Source organism: Scleropages formosus, chromosome 17 (genome assembly GCF_900964775.1).
Source record: "Scleropages formosus chromosome 17, fSclFor1.1, whole genome shotgun sequence".
Taxonomy (NCBI): Eukaryota; Metazoa; Chordata; class Actinopteri; order Osteoglossiformes; family Osteoglossidae; genus Scleropages; species Scleropages formosus.
In genome coordinates this window covers 20,309,739-20,332,069 of record NC_041822.1, presented here as the reverse complement: position 1 = coordinate 20,332,069, position 22,331 = coordinate 20,309,739, and the positions used below count along the sequence as shown (strand labels likewise).

The following is a 22,331-nucleotide window of genomic DNA, read 5'->3' as shown; positions in this document are numbered from 1 at the left end:
CAAAGAACTAACAGGAAGCGAACAGGTAAGCAGCACCTAGCAGCATATCTGCCGAAACGTGACAGCGAACACGGGCGCTCCGGCGCAACGAGGAATCCGACGTTCCCTCGGGGCTCAGCGTTCGGACAGAGGAAAAGTTGATTTAAATATAATCTTAACAGCAAAAACAGAGAGACGGCAGTTCTTTGCCCTCAGGTGTCACCTCAACTGCTTCCCGAACCCTCAAAATCCACTCGGCCCACAGGCTGTAGCAGTCGGCCCGGACCAGCGGTTTCCGCAGGATGCGAAATAGACTTCATTAACATAAAACCCTACCGGACATGGATTAAAAACGGCGGTTGGGGGGAGGGGGGGGGGGTATTAGGCAACTGAAGGGCATTAGGGAAAGATAAAAAAATGACATATTGACTCCTAATATCAAAGTGTCCTTGACTTAATGGTGCAGTTAATCCTGTGTCAACTCCGTCCAGAAGCCCCTTGAAAGCCGACATTAATATTCCGGTACGAAACAAACAAGGAGAGCGGAGCGCTCGCCAAAAGCGGGCCCGTCTTTCCCGAAAAGCCGCGTCCGCAGCTCCGCGGAGCGGTTCCGAAGATTACGGGCGGCGCGGATCACGCGCCGCGTTCATTTCATATCCTATCCAACGCGAGGAACGCTTGCGCGAAGCGGCAGTTTCCGCCGGGTGACTCATTTCGTCTCCCGCGCTCGGCTCTCGCTTCGTGGGCGCGTTCTCCCACATTGCCGCGTCGTCCGTAGTAAAAATTAGAGGTGCTTTGACCCTCTACCTGAAATATTTAGTGTCTGGCCCAAAGTACACGTCCCTATTTCAATGACGTAATGGAAACGAAAGGTTACATTGCCGTTACCGTATTGCCCAACGGCTGGTGCAAAGTTTGACTTTTTTTTCTTTTTTTTAACCATCAGGTGTGGCAGCAGAGAGAGACAGATAAGCAAGGCAGTAAAGAAGCAGAATGCCCACTGAGAAGGGCAAACAAGGCCCGCTAATCTAAAAGCACAGAAAGACAAACGGATTCGGTCACGCAGTCACGGCACGATCCGTTTTATCAGGGGCGTCTCCACCTCTCCTAATATTATCCGTCGACGGACGACGGAGAGACGCGTTCGGCTTTAGGTGCGAATCACTTACGTTCCGACGTCCTCTTTAACCTCTCGGCTTCTACAAGGTTGAAGTTCCATATGTGTAGCCTGCTGAATTTTTACCCTGATGCTACCAACCGACTAATTTCAAGAGCTGCTTGTCCTGAGCAGGGTCGCGGTGAGCCGGAGCCTATCCCTGTCCCAGAGACATTGCGGACACACCCTGGACAGGACACCAGTCCATTACAAGGCCACGACTAGGTACCCAGGTGCAAAGCCGGAGGAAAGTACCGGAGCAACCGGAGGGCAAGCGCCTTGTTTAAGGGTACCGTAGCCGGAGATGGGGATCGAACCAGGAACCTTCGGAGCCAAAGGAAGCTGTTCCAACCATGGCGTCACCAGCCTCCCTCCCGAGTTTACTATTTCTGTTAAATATTTTGAACGCGGCGTTTACGCTTCCATCTTTAACTGATGCGTTCGCATCAAAATAGAGAGGATGGCCTGTTCTAGAACCGCCGTGATTTAAAAGGGTGACACACCACCCAAGCATCCTCGGTGTCCTCGCGGTAAGAAGGAAGCCTAACAGACATGGTTCAGACAGCAGTAAAATCACTGCACTGAGAACTGGAGGAGTAGCGAGGAGTCAGACATTTTATGGCTAACAACGGAAATAAAAGCACAGGTTCCCCTGCTCAATGGGCCCAATTTGTTCTGCGAATTCACTGAATCTCAGAGTCACTCAGCTAAAAAAAATTAAAAAAAAAAATAAAAACACAAAAGCATCAAAATAAAGACACTGGAAGCAATAAAATGATCGCACTGACATTATTTTATTGGTCATAATATTTGTTGCACGGTGCCCACTTAACGTCGCTTACCTGCACTGTTTTGTTCTAGTCTAAGTAATATTTTATATTTTTAGCATGTCCCTTTTATATATGTATGCATGTATTATTTACATTAAAAATAATTGTTTCTGAACTATTTTGAAGATTAACTCCATAGATCTAGCATGAAATGGCCAAAACGGTATCACTGGATTAGATTAAATATTTTAGGTAGGTAGGTTTAATCATGTCATGGCTGGAATACCTTAAACGCCACCAGCACTAGACGAAGCAGCAGCATAAGGCAAATTTGGTACTGGGATGAAAAAGGTCCATTTGACAAGGGGGGGGGGGGGGGGAGAAAAAAAAAAAAAAAAAAAAAAAATCACTGTATCGAGAAATTATTTTCATATACTGCTATGGGAATTTTTGTTATGCAAGACCCTGTTCTACAGAGATGAATGTGTGTTATACTTCACCTCTCGCTATACATAACCTGACCAATCTCTCCAAACCATAAATCGTTCTGAAACACAGATTTTTGAGTCATTACTTTAGCGTTTCTTTCAGGGTCTGTTGCCAACCTCAGTAGAACTCCAGAATAGATAACATTTCGCTGCTACTAATTAAGCGGACGATTTGTCACGTAAAATACAAATTATATTCAGTTTTTCTATGTGTTACGCCTACCATTATCGCTGCCAGCTTGACTACAGACCCATCCTCGGTAGAATACTTGGCAGTTGCTAAAATTATCAGACATTGTTCGGAATGAGAGTGTCTACGGCAAACAGCGACAGCTTTCGAAGACGAACAAATCGTTAAGTGTGTTTACCTTTTTTTTTTAAATATATATATTTTTCACCTTCGTTGCAGACAAAAGAGATGTTCTGTGCACATTTGTCAATTAATTCAATAAAACACAGAGCGACTCGCAAGTTCACATTTAGTCAGCGCATCTCCCTTCTGCCTCGAACACAGAGCGTGCCATTTATCTTCATAATAATTAATGTTGTTTGTACATACTGCATCAACACATTTCAGGCCTATTTATATCATCAGGGAGGAGGTGGCGGTAGTGGTTACAACATTCCTTTAACCCGAAGTTTGCCGATTTGAGTCGAAGAATTTAAATAAAAAATGGCAGATTATATACCAGTATTGGCAATCCCCTTTCACCCTCAGAACTGCTGACTCCTTTGAAAACCCATCTCTTGAGGTGACTTTGGCTAAATGAACTGATGTAAATCTAAGTGAGGGCACTTCCAAAAACTTTATAATGTTCAAGGTTACTTCCGATTCATGGAAATGTACCTGTAAATTCTTTTTACCTCGTAATAAATGTGTCTAATTGGAAGCTATGCTGCAGAGTAGACCAATGTCACCATGATCACTGTCTTCTGATGGAGGGGCAACTCCCAAAAGGACAAAATAAAGTATATTGGGGCCTGAGAGAAAATGTTCCACATTCCCCCCATTTATCACAATAATAATAATAATAATAATAATAATAATAATAACAACAACAATACATTGGTGGTTCATGCTCCCAAAGGGCTATAAAGTGTCAAGCTATAAGCTTGGCAACTCGTTGTCAATAAAAGCACCTGCTAAGCATCTAAAGAGAATTAATTAAAGACCTTTATTTAAATCAATGACGCCGAGACAAGGGGTGCCCAAGATTATTTGTTTCTATATTTAGATCGCAGGGTTGGACGTTAAATTAATTTTAATGCTCAAAAACCTCTTGGGCAAAACCACCCAAGGAGAACCCAACGAAAACGCTCCACTTTCGCAGATCAAGGATTCCGCTTTTCGAAATAATTTCAAGTCAATTTGCCAGCAGCCTGCAACTTGATGTGTTTTGAACCGGAGACCAGAGGAGAAAAGCAGGGGAGCTGTGAACAATGGGGATTGTTACGCTGGCAACCGCATGAAGGACCGTCTAAAAACACCCATCACAAAACCGCTTGTATCAAAAAATAATAATTATATATATATTCATTTATTTCATACATAGCAGCAATAACAATGTACACAATATCATATGCAAATGAGACATCTGCTATTTTTTTTGCCTCCTTAACTTGGATTTTTCACCGCCAAGAGCCGGGCGATTAAAATTAATGCTATTGATAATATTCTAATGTTAACGCGCTGCCATCTGTGTTTTATCTGAATGACATCTCCTGCATCTCGGCATGTTATGCAATTTGTTTGCGCTGGACTTTCGATGAATAATTCTGTTTTGTAATCTCCCAGATGAGAGGCTGCGAGATCCTCTCCGAGGTGCCGAACGCTGCGGGCTGAATGCATCTGCCATGCAGTTTTACAGCGCGCGTCCGCCGATCGGAAGCCTCGGCACCCGTGCAGCGGGCTGTCGGGGCCGCGTCGGCCGGCGCCGCGGTTAAGGGCCGGGGCGAAGAACCTGCCAGTTCCAGTCCCGCGGGGGATCGTGCCGTTTTTAGGTTCAGCACTTAAGCAAAAATGCCTGTGTGCGTGGAATAAAAATAACTGGCTGTAAACAGGTGGGTAAAGTGAAATCTGTCAGCAAAGCAAGTCTTCCTGTATAAAAGCATTAGCGAAGCATCTAAATAATGCAAAACGATGCAAAAGCAGAACAGGTGCAGCAGATGAGACCAACAAAACAGAGGCTATATATATATATATATAGCCTATATAGTGAGGACTGGTCAATCAGGAGGAAACGAGGGGTGGCGGTCAAAGTGGCGTTCACTTCTAAGACACGACAGTAATGTGACCCGCGAAATGCCAAAGGATTTCCGAGGGCAGGCGCACGCCACAGTCAGACGGTCGTGCAGAACGGACGCTGAACTGTCTGCGCATTTTTATCGAGTGTGACTTTTGAGGTTGCATGGAGGGAAAAATAATGGCCCGTTTAAGCGGGCCACACCACCCACACACACACACACACAAACACAGAGTCTGAAACCGCTTGTCCCGAGGTGACCCAGAGCCTAACCCAGTAACACAGGGAGCAAGGCTGTAGGGGGAAAGGACACACCCAGGATGGGATGCCAGAATGTTGTAGGGCCCCTCAAGCAGGACTCGAACCCCAGACCCACCAGAGAGTGGGACCCAGCCACTGCATACCCCCAGGGAGCACCACACACACACACACACACACACACACACACAGTCTGAAACCTCTTGTCCCAAGAGGGGTTGCTGCAAACCGGAGCCTAACCTGGCAACACAGGGTGCAAGGCCGAAGGGGGGAGGGGACACACCCAGGATGGGATGCGAGCCCATCGCAAGGCACCCCAAGCAGGACTCGAACCCCAGACCCGCCATAGAGCAGGACCCGGCCAAACCCGCTGCCCCGCCGCCCCCCCTCCTACTAGGCCACACTAATAACATTTAAAAATGTAAGCACTGCTTAAGAGATCAAGAGTAAGGTAATGCTTCTATTTTAAGGGCCCCGTTTCCATGGAAATGAGCTACCCAGGATGCATACGTTCCACGCATCCGCAAGCGGAAGAGTAATATTTCTACCGATGTTCTAACGCGGCTGACGTCACGCCCGGTTTCACTCTTCCGACCACAAAAGTGCATTTCGATTGCGATATGTGCCTAAGGTCTTTTTTTTTTTTTTTTTTTTTAAACTTTGGCAAACATATAAAACGTGTGAACATGACTTAATTGAATGAGTTCACTACTCATCTGTCTTCATTCAGAATGACTCACACATACAGGCACAGGAAGATACAGCACAGTGCTTGCGCACACACACACACACACACACACACACACACACACACACACACAGTACACACTCAGAAAGATAAAGTATGCTGCTTTATTACACCCAAGATATACTGGATGACTGCTCCCCCTCCCCATCCCCATCCCGCCGGTCACACACGGTTGCATACACACACACACATGCGGTGTGACGGAGTGAGACGCTGCGCAGGTGGTTCAGCTGGCTGCTGATCTGTCGCAGCAAACAGGTGGTTCTCACAGCAGGTCCGGGGACGGATCTGTCCGCAGCAGGAGGAGAGGGCGAGACGCACCGAAAGGCAGTAACTATACACGAACCTGGACGGTGTCCACAATTAAAGCAGTTTATTACACTCATTTATTTACTTGCTCAGCGGAAGCTTCACATTCCTCTTTTTTTTTAAACCGATCTGCCGAAGGTATTCGCTGCTACAGCTGCGATCAAAGGTACAACAGCAGGTTCCTACTGAGGGCCTTGAACCCGCAACCCTTTGGATCCAAAGCCAGATCCTTGACTGCTTATGCTACCAACTGCTCTACGCTGACAATCTGAGGCTGAAACATCAAAAAAGAAAAATCATTTCGGGTTCATGAGGTTGTTTATTTAGCTGACGCTATTGTCCAAAGCGAGTTACAATGTTCAGCTCCTTAAATTATTTACCCGTTTACACAGAAAGGTAATTTTTACTGGAATAATTTAGGGTAAGTACCATGTTCGAGCACTAAAGCAGAAGGTCGGATTTGAATACAGGTCCTTAGACGCAAAGGTGGTTTTCCAACCACTGACATCTACTGCACTCCCATCAGCTTCTTGCTTTATTTCATGTTTTTTTAAACTTAAAGTAATATACAATGAGGGGGCGTGGTGACACAGTGGGTTTGACCGGGTCCTGTTCTCCGGTGGGTCTGTGGGTCGAGTCCCGCTTGGGGTGCCTTGCGATGGACTGGCGTCCCGTCCTGGGTGTGTCCCCTCCCCCTCCATCCCTGTGTTGCCAGGTTAGGCTCCAGTTTGCCGCGACCCCGCTCGGGACAAGCGGTTTCAGACAGTGTGTGTGTGTGTGTGTGTGTTTATTTGGCCTGTACACAGGAATGTATTTTACTGTATCAGTAGGAGGTAATCACCTTATTCAGGGGTACTACAGCTGGAACACGCAGTGGGGATTGAACCAACAACCTTCAGGTTACAACGCCTATATCCTTAACTGGTACTCTTCCTACAGAATGGGTCAACGGTCAACAGCAGGTGAGATATAATACGAAAGGTGAGCCCATGACGAATTTACTCCGCAGCGTTGCGATGCCCGTGTCATTAATGGACGTCTTATTTTACGCTCATGCCAGCACCCGCAGGGGGGAACTCGCCCGACGATTCCCAGAGGGGTGAGCTTAATGGGCGGCATGTGTTCCACGCCCGACAGACACCCCGAGTCGCACAACCCTGCGAAGGCGCAAAACGTCACCGAACACACATCGAACCAGAAGGCCTCGCAGGGACTGCGCGGCGCTCTGGCTGCTCTCTTGACACCGAAGCGCCGATTCGAGTAACACGAACGCCGGGGTCGCGCCACCACCTCCTTCGCCTCCTCCACTGAGACGAGCGCTCGCTTAATGCCTTTTTAACGCGCGCTTTAATGACGGCCATTATCGTTTAAGGCAGGCGATCTCGCGCGAAGGCCGTCGCTCGAAAACCGCGAACATCCGGCGAGACTCGAAGCAAGGACTCTGAAGCGTCACCCCCACCGTAAGGGTTGGGTTCTCATTCCCTCGGAACACGTTCCCCTCTCCCTCCCTCACCGCCCGCTATTTTGACAGATCTCTCCAGCATCCACCCCTCCCCCTCCGTCTCCTCCGGTCCCCTTTACTGGGGGGGGTCCGCTCCGATTTGGAGCTCCTCACATCAGAACGCCGCGCGTCGCCCCTTTCTGACACGCTCCCGCTATTACGCTCCCGTCCAATTTCCCTCCTCGCTTTTCAGGCTCCGCTCGGCCTTCCGAGGCTTTCATGTTTTTCCTCTTTCATTAATACTTCCACCACTGGTCTCGCCGTCGCCCCGCACTCCTATTCGTGAACCCAGCCCCCCACCCCCCCCCTCGATCTCAATGCTCGACCGCCCCCCCCCACCCCAAACACACATCATCATGTATATTTCATCTGCTCTTTCGCCAGTGCAGTTATTCCCTGGAGTAAATGAGACACTCAATAATTCACCGGCTCGTCTAGGGCTCCAGCACAGCCCCTCCCCCACCCCCACCCCCAATGGCTGCGCTCGTAGGGGGTCCAGGGCAGGGGGTCTGAGGTTTTGTGTCCCGAAAGCCTAAGACAATATCCAGCACGACCCTTCCAAAACGGGCCTCTTTTGCATACGAACAAAAGATTTCGGGAACCTGTGCTCATCTGCCGTTTCCAAACGCTCACCTTTTGTCTGCCTGCCGAACTTTGCTTGCTAACGCATCATTTATTACAGGTGAAAAGGCAGCGTCTGAAAAGCAACTACCCACAATGCCGTAGCCCTTGGCCGTAGGAGCCACGCTGCTCCCAGGAATGCACAACGGCGGCCAGGATGATGCTCTCCGTGCCCGAAAGTTCAAAGGAAGCTCGTTTGAATAATTTTAATTTTCTATCGACTCAAAAGCCAAATATTCAAATACACCCATCAATACTTTGTACCCTCTCTCAGCAAACCTCCTTCACCTGCAGGGAAACCTGTATTCAGAAGCATTTCTGAGAAGGTAAATAGAGAAACAATGGAAAAGAGGAGGAAAAAAAAAAAAAAAACTGCTATATATTCTAAGCATGTTTTTTCATGCTGTACAGTATAAATATTTATGAGGTAGAAACTTGAGATTTAATTCAGATCACCAATTAGTCGTCTTCTGGCCAAATTTCCATACAATCCGAGAAATTATAATTGTCCCCCATTAAGATACCATCCTATAATGTCAATAAAGAAATTTGGAACCAGATCATGTTCTTACACTGGAGCACAATAACTCAAATTAACTTTTTCATACCCCGAAGCTTTTTTCATATGAACTATAGAGCAGAATCTGCAAGAGGGTTAAGATCACTATGACTATGACCAACACTTTTGACCCACCTTTCAACAATTGTTTCACATACGGTACTTTTACAAGCTTCTAAATATTAAAATATTACAAATTATGAAATAGATTAACATCTCCTGATGTTGACACATGTCCTTATACTTTGAGCTCAGACTCAATAAGCCTAAATAAACAAGACGGGTTGGTGTAACATAGGACATTTGTCCCCTCTTTGATCAGGATTTTGCAAGGATGGCAATGATAGATACAGTCTGCATATTGACAGAAAAAAAAACTGTCTATACGTATAAGATATGCTGCACAGTGTTCAAACGAAACAATATCCGACAAAAGGTGCTGATAACAGAGGAACCTTGTGATTCGTGTATAAAAGACTCAGTCTTCTCATAGACATAATCAGGAAGTATTAAAGAAATAGAATTAGTGTCCAACTGACTGTCAGCTCAAACTGGAGAGGAAAAAAAATAAAATAACCTTTAATTTAATGTGTTTTTGATTATGAGTTTGGTAATGAATAATTAAAGTGGAGCACATTGCCAGCACCCATTACATGTAATTGACCGCAGTGAAATGATGTGCAAAATATTACTCCGTGCCAAACCATTACATCTGTATAGATATATATCCATGTGTGTGTAGATAAACACACATTACATTTTTCCTTCTCTGAATATCGAATTGTTTTTAAAAAAAAAAAAAAAAAAAAACTATACTACTGCGCTCAGTCTTAGAGTTTTTTTTTGCTATTATTTCATTCAGTTTTTTTATACAAAAAATGTCTGAAACCGCTTGTCCCAAGTGGGGTCCCGGCGAACCGGAGCCTAAGCCCGCAACACAGGGTGCAAGGCTGGAGGGAGAAGGGACACACCCTGGACGGGACGCTAGTCCATTGCAAGGCACCCCAAGCGGGACTCAAACCCCAGACCCGCCGGAGAGCAGGACCCGGTCAAACCTGCTGCGCCACCGCGCCCCCTCCAGTTTTTCACACTCATTCCTAAATTGTTGCATAATGTAGACCCCATCTGTTTTCTATATTAGTTTTTATTTTCCTTTGGGTCACTCCGGACCATCGGAGGACTGTTTTTCCATTAGATTTTTCCTATTTTGTCATGGAGTCACGTTCCCCTTGAAACATTTCTACGAGCTCTAGGCTTCTGGAAACGTGCCGAGAAATGCGTGTGTGTTTGTGCGGTGCTTTCTAGGGGGAGAAGCACAAGGAAACAAGAACCAGATGTAGAACGTGATCCAAAACCAGAACACAACCAGACTGGAATTAAAACCAGAAGAGAGTCAGACAAGGACTCAGTAGCGTCAGGCATTTAACAGTTTTCAGGGAACACTTGACTATTTTGGAACAGTTTAAAACCTAGAAAACCACTACAGAAGGGTGTAATAAACGCTGTAAGGGACCGAGACTACTAGGCTACATCATTTTCGAAAGCGAAATATAGCAACATGCTGACCAACATTGTGAAATATGCAAGCAACCACCCTGTTAAGAGTTTTATTCTTTTAAGATGGGTAAAGCAAGGTTGTTGTTATGAGTTAATTTATATTTATTAACATTTATTGATCGGACACTTTCCTCCAAGGTGACTTCCACTCTTAGGTAATCAACAATGATTCCCCTCTTTAAACAACTGAGTAATTTCACTGCATCAATTCATGGTAAGTACCTTGATCAAGGACCTGGGATTCGAACCAAAAGACTCCAAATGACAAGGTGAGAGCCCAAAACAGATGCTACTAAAGAGCTGAAAAGGAAGAGCAGCACCTTCAAACCAGTGGGAAGATTTTTATAGTTAATATTGGTTTTTATTAACTATTTGTTAGGTATTTTTCTGTACAGTATCTACTGGAACTTGAAATTCACTGCAAAGAGAAGGGCCAGATAAATTTAAGTTTATAAACTACTTAATGCCCTACTATGGAAATACATATCAAATCTTACCGGAAAGACACCGAACTGGCATAGTTATATATTTTTTATGGAAATACAGGGACCCAGATACCATTGCCAACAGTCCTTTCTTGTAATCTGCATCGCAGTGTTACCGCACATTAACTGTGGAGTACAAACTATTTACACCACAAATGACAGTTGCTGAGGATGCAAGGGAAGCTAGGGATAAGCGACATTTGATCCTAAAAATGGCATGAAATAAATCCAGATAACTGGCCAACACATCAACGAAGAACACGTAGAACACATACAGCGTAAAGGTTAAAGGGTTAAAAATAAGCATGCAAACCGACCGTAATAAACACCTTACAGATATCTAACGCGGCATCCTTTAAGCCACTCAGAACATTTTAAGCTTAAGAGTGAATTATTTGGTTTGCTCGGTGTATTTATAAATTCTGACAACGATCCAAATTCTCAAACACAAAATTAAATTATATTTAAAATCCCATTTAGTCAAACACGAAGACTGACGTTTTGTTCGTTTGATTCCGTAATCGCTGGCTGAAACTTGTCATACTAATTTCAGAACGTTAAAGAACAATTCAGCATCAATCATATTGAACCAATCGGTTTACGGTCCTATATTTTGTAATTCGTAAAGGATAAAGTTTAAACACCAGATACCCCAAAAGCGACCGCACACTAGTATTGGCAGGGACCACCTAGTTGCTTTCACAGAACTAGTTGATTACATTTTTGCAAAAGCAGCTGAGTGGTTTATAAATTGCATTAAAAATTCATTTAACATCGAGCCTTATACACAGGTAAGTGTTCTTACTCTTTATTATCTGGTTCATTTAGTAAATACATTAAAATCTCCTGTATTCACTACATTCCATGCATTTATGCACTTTATGATTTATGACGTTAATTACGTTTTTCTTGGTTTCTTCCTTTTTGCATCTTTCTATACCGGGGAAATGTCGATAACTGGAAGGCACTTTTGAACAGTGTTTACAATACGTGACATAAGCTATTTTTGCGCAGTATCGGCCGATTGCTTCACTTCCAGAGTTTACCGAGCATGACTTGACTGAAGAAACCGGGAATAAAACGACCCAAAAAGAATGATTATATATACACACATACGTGTACAGAATTGAGCAGATTAATCTTGGGCTAGTAGTGGTGATATCAAGAGCAAACTCACACAGCAAAAGAATGCATTTGAAATATTACTCAGCCATAAATATCATTTCAGGATTTTCTTTTTGAAAACACACTGAAATCTATACTGTGATCAAACGTTCAAAATAACTGACTGTTACTGCAATACTAAACAGAAAAGCATTGAATATAAAAAAAAAAAAAAACCTTAAGATCTTTCTTGAATTTCTATCTGTGGCACAAGAATTTTTAGTGATACATTAAGTACGAAAAAGGCAAATTTTCGTTTGATATGAACAGTGAAAAACTTTTGAACCTGATGGATAAAACTGAATTGAAAACAAGCTCCCCTTTAAATGTTTTATTTAATTTACATTAATCAAAATCCTGGACTCCAACACAGAACTTTGAAACATGGGACAAATCGCATGTGGCCAAAATATAAGTCCATGCAATATTTGAGGGAAACTCACTTTTATAAACTACAATAAATTATTTGTAAAATGAAACAATCATGTTGTGCTGTGCTGTATTTCTCAATAGTAGCAAAGGAAATTAAGATGCTGTTAAGAGCAAGTTCATTAATCATGAGACAATGTCACAGTCATTTCAAGAGACGCTATATTTAACATTTGATCGCCCACAATATGAATGAATGACTATAAAACAATACGTTGCAAAGCTAAAATGTAAACTGAGTGAGTGCATATTGAATTACATCAATGGCAGATTATTGTGAACATGAATAATGTAAATGGCTTTAACAGTGGCTCAGTAGCAGAGATCCATGCCCCCCCCCCCCCCCCCCAAGGGTGCTTGAAACCTGATCAGCATTCTGTAAATGACATTTGAAGACTTAAATTAATATTGGACACGTATGAGATATGACACGCCACCGCATGGTACAGAGGTAAAAAGGGTTTTAAGCACCATCCACCAAAAGAAGCAGCAGATAACGGTGCTTAGTATCCTTGCCTGGCAATCAAAAGACCTGGGTTCAAATCTCTGCTCACACTGCAGTACCTTTGATCAAGGTATGAATCATAAAGTGATGCATTAAAGGTAACCCTGCTGCATGTATGGGTAAATCTTTGTTAGCCGTTTACTATACAACTTAACACTGTAAATTACTTTAGAGGAGAGTGTCTGATAAATAGGAGGGTGTAGTGGGTTTGGCTAGGGCCTGCTCTCCGGTGGGTCCGGGGTTCGAGTCCTGCTTAGGGTGCCTTGTGACGGACTGGTGTCCCGTCCTGGGTGTGTCCCCTCCCCTCCCCCCTCCAGCCCTGCTCCCTGTGCTGCCAGGTTAGGCTCCGGCTCGCCACGACCCCGCTCGGGACAAGTGGTTTCGGACAAGGTGTGCGTGTCAGATAAATAAATAATAAATATTTAAAATATAATGCACCAACAGCATGTTACAATTTAGCAGCAGAGCATCTCTTATCCAGAGCGCCCGCTTAAATGCAAAATGTGCTGTTTAATTTGAGACTTGTGACACCACAATGCGACACACCTGGCACCTGGCACCTGGACTGTCTGGATCGCTGACTTTTGACCTTCCGCTTTGACTCGGGCCAACAGGTTCAGTTCATGGAGCTGGGATTTGTTCTTGACTCCATCAGCTAGGTGTGCAGTTCTGATCCAGCTCTCCCGATTGTACCCCTCTGCCCACCGTCCATAGGTACCCAGGTAGCCTGACCTGGATGCCCATCAGACAGTGAGTCAGGGATGTGAGGGAGTGGGGTAGAATCAGGTCGGCGAGCTTCTGTGCCTCGCAGAGAGATTATCGTGCGGCTTTGCCCACCGTGTCCGGCGAAGGCTCGCAGGGGACGCGTCCAAACGGGACCGAGAACATGCTTTCGCGCTACACCTCGAAGAGCTGACAGCCACTGCAGAGCAGTGCCGAAAGGACTTGACCTGTGAATAAAAACTAGCCATGGGTTTAAAAAGAGAAACAGACACGGCCATTGCTATGGCAACCATCAGCAAACGGCCAGACTAAACGCTTCGCTGAAAAAGGCTCGCGTGACGCATGACTCGCGAGTGTGTCGGCGAGGACGGCAGCGGGGCGCTGACCCTCGGGAGGAGAGAAGGGCACTCGATGTCGTGACGCCATAGAGTCCACCTCTCACGCCCGCTTTAGCCTGAACGGAGCCATCGGCACTCGATTCAATTAAATCAGTTCAATTGTACTTAATTACATAAGACCTACTGGTGTCATTTTGGGGATATAATATTGCCGAAGCTAATGCGCGCGTGTTTTAAATAAATAACTTGTTAAAAAAAAAAAGTTATATATGATAATGAGGTCACCGCTGCCCAAGGTGTGGCAAAGTATGAGTGGCTGCAAATATTTAGCAGATTTTTTTGAAAAACTTCTCAAAATTCAGGAAAATTTTTTATTATTATTTTTCAGAGTATTTTCGGTGCACGTCGGCCGTTAGGGGGAAATATGTTTATTTGCATGTCTTGCACCTAAGCCAGGAAACAACTCTGTCTCAGCCTCAGTCTCCAGCCAGCCTGAACATAACCTTTCTTCTCCTGGGAACGTATTTTCGCTTGCGGCTTTTAACGACGCTGCTGTTACTCTAGAGCCCGAAGACTTCGGGTTAGTGAGGGTCAGCGAAGCGTGCGCCGGGCCCAGCTGACTCACGTAGACCTTTTCTGGACTATTCCGTTGAATTCCAGGTCTCGCTAATTGCATGACGGGAACTCACGGTCGTTTAAATTCCAACGTGAACTTTATTACCCCTTTTCGATGAATCAGTAATGAACACTGGCCTCTTCCCCCCCTCGCTGTGCAGCTGACTCCAGAACAATGTTTTTAAGGGCATTTCCTCCCCTTTGGAAAATCCCGATCGGCAAGCGGACACCGTCCGAGTCAAACAAATAAGGAACGACAAGGCCCGTTTTCGCTTGACCGCGTGCGTTTTCTGAACGTTGTGTTGCAGCGGCTCCCGAAATAAGAAATCCTGACTTCTCCGGTCGCTCCGGTCCGCATCACACCAGCACTTCGGCTTTATGAATGATTAACGCTGTGTGCCCCACCGCTGTAAATCTCTGCCAGGAAGACGGATTGAAACGTGCCCGGTGCTTCCCGACTACGCTGTCGGTACAGGGAATAAATAAAAGTTTATTGCACTGACGGAGAAAAGGGACAAAGGTGGCATTTTAATTTAAGGCCCTCTGCTTCCTGAAGTGAACATCTGCCATGCAAATCGGAGGCGTTTATACAAACCGGTTCATCGGTTTCGTGTCGACAGCTGCATGACATAGGCGTCGGACGCCCAAGGGCCGGCTGACCACTGCTGAACACACACTTTAGCAGCATCCATCAGACCGAGCAGCTATAACTCTCTCCCTGAACGGGGCCAACGGCAAAAACGCACCGGATGATGTCGCTGATTGCACCTATTTTTAGGCCGGCAATCCTCTCCTCCAGGGTCCCTGGTGCCTACGTTGCGGGTGATTTGCAGGGTCGGCTGTGATAAAAATAGCACGCAGAAGGGACCGGAAAACAAGCGTAGTAACAATGCGCTTAATATGAATAACTCAGACATGGCAAACAAGGGCTGTATTGAGCTTCCTGGTGCAAAACAAATTAAAGCTCATTTTAAATCCTTCAGTTCCGTGTCAGCTGCAGACTGGTGGACTGTTGTAATCCCTGGGGGGGTGCAGTTCCAACAAACAATTTCGCCATATCCTCTTTAAAAACACTATCATTATGTTAAAAAAAAAAAGTGTGTTTTTGCTAATTAAAATAGTTTGTTGATGTGGCACACAGACTGAGGGTCCCTGGTTTCAATCCCACTCCTTCTGCAGTGACCTAAGTCAAAGTCCCCGAATTGATAGAGCAAAAACACCCTACTTTATAAATGGGTAACATCTTGTAAAGTTTATCAACAATTCTCCTTGCAGTTCTGACCCAACTGTGGAGCATCAATCTGGACCCATGTCTGCTCTATCAACCTCTAAATGAGCTAAACAGCATTGTGTGTGTGTGTGTGTGTGTGTGTGTGTGTCTCTCCCTCTCTCTCTCTCATGCACGCGGTCGAATTTTATACATTATAAGAAACTGTGGAGAAGATGAAAGATGATGAGACCAGCACATTCCACCTCTGCAAGCATGGAGTCTTAAAGGCCTTTGGCTGAGTCAAGTCAAACCACCCCCGCACCACACCCATGACCTCCTAAAAATATCTAAGGGCTCGATGGGGCTTTGAATCGGTACCTGAAGGCATCAGTCCACAACTAGATGGAAAAGGTCCGGTAGCAAAGAGGACCATTTACAGGAATCTTGACACATGTTTATAGAAATGCTGTTGGCTGCATTTTTTGGGGGAAATGTTTATTCAATTTTAACAGCACATAGCATATTTCCATCCCCCATGCTGGTTATGGAAATTAATTTAATAAAAATGTCAGCTGCCATTCATCATCATCACCATCATTATTCATTTAGCAGAGGCTTTTCTAAAAAGAAACATACAATATTAAGCTGGCATACATTTAACTGATACCTTTGTCCAAGGTAAATCGACTTTCCTCGTGATAAAACCATTTACACCACATGATCTCTTACTGTATTAATTGTGCGTAAGTAGAGTAAGCAAGGGTATTACAGTGATACCAGGGGGTATCTGGTAGCATAGCGGTCAGATCTGCTGCCTCCAGAAGTTGCTGGTTTGAATCTCAACTGATGGAGTAAGTACCTTGTTCAAGGGTACTACAACAAGTTGCTTGAGTAAAATGACCCAGGCATAAAAGGGTGAATAACTGCAGACTTTAACTAGCTTAACGTTTTAAGTCGCATCGGAGAAAAGCATCAGCTAAATGACTAAACGTAATAGTGGAATTCAAACCCACAACCATCAGAGTGCAAAGTGTCAGGTCTAACTCCTACACTGCCTCCTTAGGAAGACACCCAATTAGCTTCACTAACACTCACAATGTAATGTAACCATTAATCACAATATTTCTTTAATAATGCTTTAGCTACTAAATTCTTACTACATTTATTCATTTAGCTGATGCCTTGATCCAAAGCGACTTACAACGATGAGGTTATAATTATTACAAGCTTACAGTTATTTACCCATTTATACAGCTGGGTAATTTTTCTTCTTTACTGGAGAAATTTTAGGGTAAGCACCTTGCTCAAAGGTACTACAGCAAGAGGTGGGGATCCAATCTCCGACCTTTGGATCCAAAGGCAGTAACTCCAACCACTACGCTACCAGCTGTCCCAATACAGTTATTATTATTACGGTATGATCATTATTATTTTATTGGCATAATTTGGGGTGACCTAAGCACGTTGGTCTTGCAATTTTTAAAATCAAGCAATCTTGATCTTAAAGCGAGCAACCTTGATGCTCCAAGTCTATGTCTTTTGTCAGTTGGGCCTAGAAACGGCAATGTTACCGGCTAAAAGGAATATTCACACAGTCCATTATTCTTTGGAGACTCCTCCAAGACACTGACGTTACTTAAGAAGCACGGATCCAAGAAATGAGTCAGAGCTTTCAGAGCTTTTCAGTTGGAAGCCATTCTCATCCCAGCCCCCTCTCCCTGTCCTATAAGGGCAACAAATACCTACAGAAAACCACTTGTATCTTCACCATGTCCCACCCATCAAAAAAACAAGAGCAAAAACCCTATAAAACACACTATTAGACTGAACATGTAAAACATGCCTGGAAAGAGCCCAAACTACTTGAGGGAATGTCTTGACGCACATCCCCTAAACGCAACAAAATGTATATTCTATATATAGCCTGCTTCTCACACAAGTGTATTCATTTTTGATGTGATGCCAATCAGGAATTGTATCTGACGTATTATAATTAATGTTAAATTAATGAGCACACAAGACCTGGGAGCACAAATGTAATTATAAATAAATGTACATGATCGATAGTGCAGCCAGACATTGTTACTGCCATCATGCCTGTTGTTCTGAAAGACTGACTGAGAAGTCAAGTTTTTTTTAAAAAAAAAGAAAAAAAATTCATACTATTGAAAACACACACACACACACACACACACACACACACACACACACACACCGACAAGTGAAGCCCAGAGCGAGCGATGCGATGTGACCGTACTACCTGTCCGATCAAAAGTCATAACCTGTTGGATAATAATGTTACATTGTTGCAGCGGTCAAGCTGAGAACAGTTAAAAATAGGCTAATTGATACGTTAAGCGCTTTATATTACGTAGCCGCGGGGGGTCGAGACAGAAAAACAATACAATAGACTATATAGTTGCACGTTCTAAATGGGTCGGGATGCGCGGTGGGGAAGAGCTCTGCGTGGAGACGATCGATCAATGAACGAAAAGGAAGGAGAAAGAAATACTGAGGGAGCCATAAGCACAGATTGCGGGGAAGGAGGGACGAGCGCGAGCGGGTTGGGTCGGTTGTGGCTGCGGGGTGAAGCTATGCAGCAGCAGCCGGGGAAAAGAGCCCCTCCAGCGGGGCTGTCCTGCCGTGGATGCCGCGTCCGTCCGGTCCCGTCGGTCCCGTCGGTCCAGGCCCCTGGGTGGACACCTCCCCGCGCCGGGAACACGAACACACACATACACACATACACACCATACGACGGACGCGGGTCCGGGATGCGATCGCGCGACACGCACTCGCTTACCGGCCCTCTGCGCTTCAGAGACACATTCTTCCACAGCAAAAGGTGGAGCTGGTGGAGGAATCCCATGGTCGCTCGCGTCGATCACACGACGATCTCGGGCTTTCGCATCGGTGTGTTTTCGCGTGTTCGCGCTGCGTGAATCAGAAGCCCAGCGCCGAATTTCCGAAAGGCATGTTTGCAGCCGGCGGCTCATAAATACAGGAGCTGCACGAGCGCGTATTTAAAGAGCCCGAGTCACGCAGCGCGACGCGCAGCTGCTGCAGATGATGGTGTTCACCAGGAAGCGGGAGGAGGATGGTGGTGTTCATCAGAGAGCAGGCTGGGGATGGTTGTGTTTACCAGAGGGCAGGTTGAGGATGGTGTTTTTCACCAGAGAACACGTTGAGGATGATGGTTTTCACCAGAGAACACGTTGAGGATGGTGGTTTTCACCAGAGAACACGTTGAGGATGGTGGTTTTCACCAGAGAGCAGGTTGAGGATGGTGGTGTCCACCAGAGAGCAGGTTGAGGATGGTGTTTTTTACCAGAGAACAGGCTGAGGATGGTGGTGTCCACCAGAAAGCAGGCTGAGGATGGTGGTTTTCACCAGAGAACAGGCTGAGGATGGTGGTGTCCACCAGAAAGCAGGCTGAGGATGGTGGTTTTCACCAGAGAACAGGCTGAGGATGGTGGTGTCCACCAGAAAGCAGGCTGAGGATGGTGGTTTTCACCAGAGAACAGGTTGAGGATGGTGCTGTTCACCAGAAACCAGGCTGTGACCTGAAATATAGGATGGATGGATTTTTCCCACACACAGCCTTGAACATCTCATTCATTTGCTGCAAGGCACATCCATTTAGACCAACATATGTGTCACAAAGAGTACTCTTGACCACTGTCCTGCCTACAGATGAACTTGTCCTCTATTTATTTCACGTTAACATGTATTAAACACATGTTATTTGTGCTTGTTGTGCATTGCTAGACTTTTGTTCTCATGGATTTCAGACTGGGATTTTATTATCCATTTGCCTTTATATACAGTCGTTTTACGTTCACTCCTTGCACTTTGTCTTGTTTGTGATTTCAGCCTTGTCCCAAATGCAATTTTTATGCAGCAAACAGAAACACTTAGAAATTACCAACACTACCAAATCATTTATTCAACTAAATTTTGATTCAGACCTTTAGATTTTTCCCCTCGACCACTAAAACTCCCTCTCACATACGCACACACTGGCTGAAGCTGCTTATCCTGAGGGGGGTCAGGGCAAGCCAGAGCCTAGCCTGGCAACACAGGGCGTAGGGTTAGAGGGGGAGGGGACACACCCCAGACAGGATGCCAGTCCGTCACAAGACACCCCAAGTGGGACTCGCACCCCTGACCGGCCAGAGAGAAGGACCCGGCCAAGCCCGCTGTGCCACTGTGCCACCATGCCCCCCCTTAAGTTAAAGTAACTGAAGATGGATATAAAACCACTACGTCTATACAATGTGGCCTCAAAATACACACACGCACAGTCCGAAGCCACTTGTCCCAGTGAACCAGAGCCTAACCCGACAACACAGGGCGCTTGGCTAGAGGGGACACACCCAGGACAGGGTGCCAGTCCGTCACAAGATACCCCAAGCAGGACTTGAATGCCAGACCTGCCAGAGAACAGGCTCCAGCCAAACCTGCTGCACCATCGCACCACCGCGCCCTCATACCCCCCACCTCAAAACACATAAAGACAGCAAAAATTTTGACGTTCCTCTAATAATGACTCAGTATGTATTACAACATTCACCATCACATACATACATCAAACATTTAATATAGCTTGTCATCCTGTTGCTTCAGCTAAGTTTGTTATATGATGCAAAATTTTATTGACGTCCTATGTTGATTAGTATTTTCATTTTTCATGCAATCCCTCAAAAAGAAGCAGTGTCTTGTCGTCCCCTAGTGGTTATGCTTTCAATCCACAATTCTGGCTCTCAAGATTTACTATATTTTATAGACCACTCAGTAAAACACAGGGGATTTGCCCTGTACAACACTAATTTGGACTGGAAAAGTATGTCTTATAGGAGTATTTCGCGGATTTTTCCCCTAAAAAGGAATAGAGAATGCAGTTTGTGTGGACCAATGTGGCATAATAACTGAAAAACAAACGGGACCCTAAACTAGGGATGCTGGCCTCTCCCCACCACCTATGGACTCTACTCATCGCTCATCCCTCGTTGCCCAGGAGATGAGTTTCTGCTTGCATCTTCCATCGTTGTTGGTTAGTTATAGAACAAGACTCTTTGATTGGCCTGCTTTGTATATTCTAGGTGTGCGCTACAGTTATCTGTGTTGATATCTGTATTTTTGTTTTTAGAACAATGGATTCCAAAACTGTGAGAACACGGGTTGCAAATACCCAAAAATGTATGAAAAAAACTTGAACTTCACACACGGACATTAGCATATTGCATCTGTCAAGTCCTGCTAATGACTACGAGTAAGGGAACTATATAGACAGATATTAAGCAACTAAACCAACATTTGCATTTCATTTACATTTATTCATTTTGTTCATGCTCTGGCACACACACCAAGCTGCAAAAAATAAAAACATTGGTTCCCTGACAGCCCTGTTTACATCCCTGCTTGACAGAAGGTTTTCCTGTGAAGGAGACACAGCTAGATCAGAGACCAGAGTCTGGGAGTTCAAATCTCTGCCTGCTGTTCTGCTTCTCCTTCTCCGTGAACTTTGTCCAGCTTAAAGAGTTCCAGAATATAAAGCTTGGTTAAAATCAGTGTTCCTGTGTCTGTATTTTTTTTATGACATTTTTCTTCAAGGCGCTGGCAACAGGTAAAGAATGACTCGGTGATTGTAAAGAAGGTCAACAATCCATCACAGAACACCAAATAAGCAGAATGTGAGTCCATATAGCAACATGTCCTTATATTCTGACAGAAAAGCTGCATCCTATGGCTGGTGGGCCATTTGAACAAGTGCTGCAGCACAAAGTACCAATGGGTCATCCAAGCACTGAGTTCTTTGCTGTGGAGACACTGGAGAAAGGTGCAGATGGCATAGATTTCCCACCCCAGGAGGTCATATCAGAGCGTTACAACCAATCTCTGAATAGCCAAATATTCATTTTTTATGGTACTATATTGCAGATCCCTCAATGACAGCTTTTGCTAATGTTCATGTTAATAATGTTTTATGCAGCTACTCGTGTGATGTACATTGGTTCATATGGTGGAAAGTAACAAACTAAATGTACTTTAAAATGATGTGTCTGCATCTAAGTAACTCTTTCTGCTAATGTAATGCACACACTGTATTTTCTATGAGGTGTATGTCGCTTAGGAGAAAAGCATCTGCTAAATGAATAAATGTAAATGCAATGTAAATGTATATTCAAAAATAAAAAAAAGGACCTCAACTAGTTTTTGGTCTTTTGTGTGGGACAGACAGAGATGGTCTTTGTAGGTGGACTGCCCCATGCCTCAGAAGAACCTCAAATACTGCGCTTCAGTCCACCTGGTTGCACATTTTATTGGATTCATTGAGAGTCCAGCCCACCTGAGCACTTCCAGGATTGCCTTCAGGTGTACTAAATGCTATAGAAAAGATTATTATGTAGGTATGCAGAAATGTGGATGTGATTTTGTTAATAAGCCACTGAAATATGAAAGGGGCCCCGTTCAGTCCAAAGAGAAAAATGACAAATTGGTGAAAGCCAAAAGGAATCAAGAAAACTCAAATCTCCTTGGACTCTCGAGGCCTTTAAGGGAATCTGCCAATAGTTCGTGCTTAAGTTCAGCATCAAATAAAATCAGGGAGTTCTAAGCCTGTTCAATTGTTTATCCATCTGAGGCTTTGAGTGTGCATCACTCTTCATGAATGCAT

At 44.7% G+C, this 22,331-nt stretch overlaps 1 protein-coding gene across 4 annotated transcripts in view; it reads right to left on the bottom strand.

Annotated features, from left to right (window-relative positions):
* abca2 (ATP-binding cassette, sub-family A (ABC1), member 2) overlaps positions 1–18,801 on the bottom strand; it is an 81,569-nt gene extending 62,768 nt beyond the window's left edge. For 2 of the 4 annotated variants that reach the window (XM_018758405.2, XM_018758406.2), the window contains exon 1: positions 18,451–18,801. In XM_018758405.2, coding sequence (XP_018613921.2) covers positions 18,451–18,651 — 201 coding nt within the window. In that variant the 5' untranslated portion in view covers positions 18,652–18,801. The remainder of the gene's footprint in view (positions 1–18,450) is intronic. The other 2 variants (XM_018758407.2, XM_018758408.2) reach the window with 1 other exon arrangement.
* Between the last annotated feature and the right edge of the window lie 3,530 nt (positions 18,802–22,331).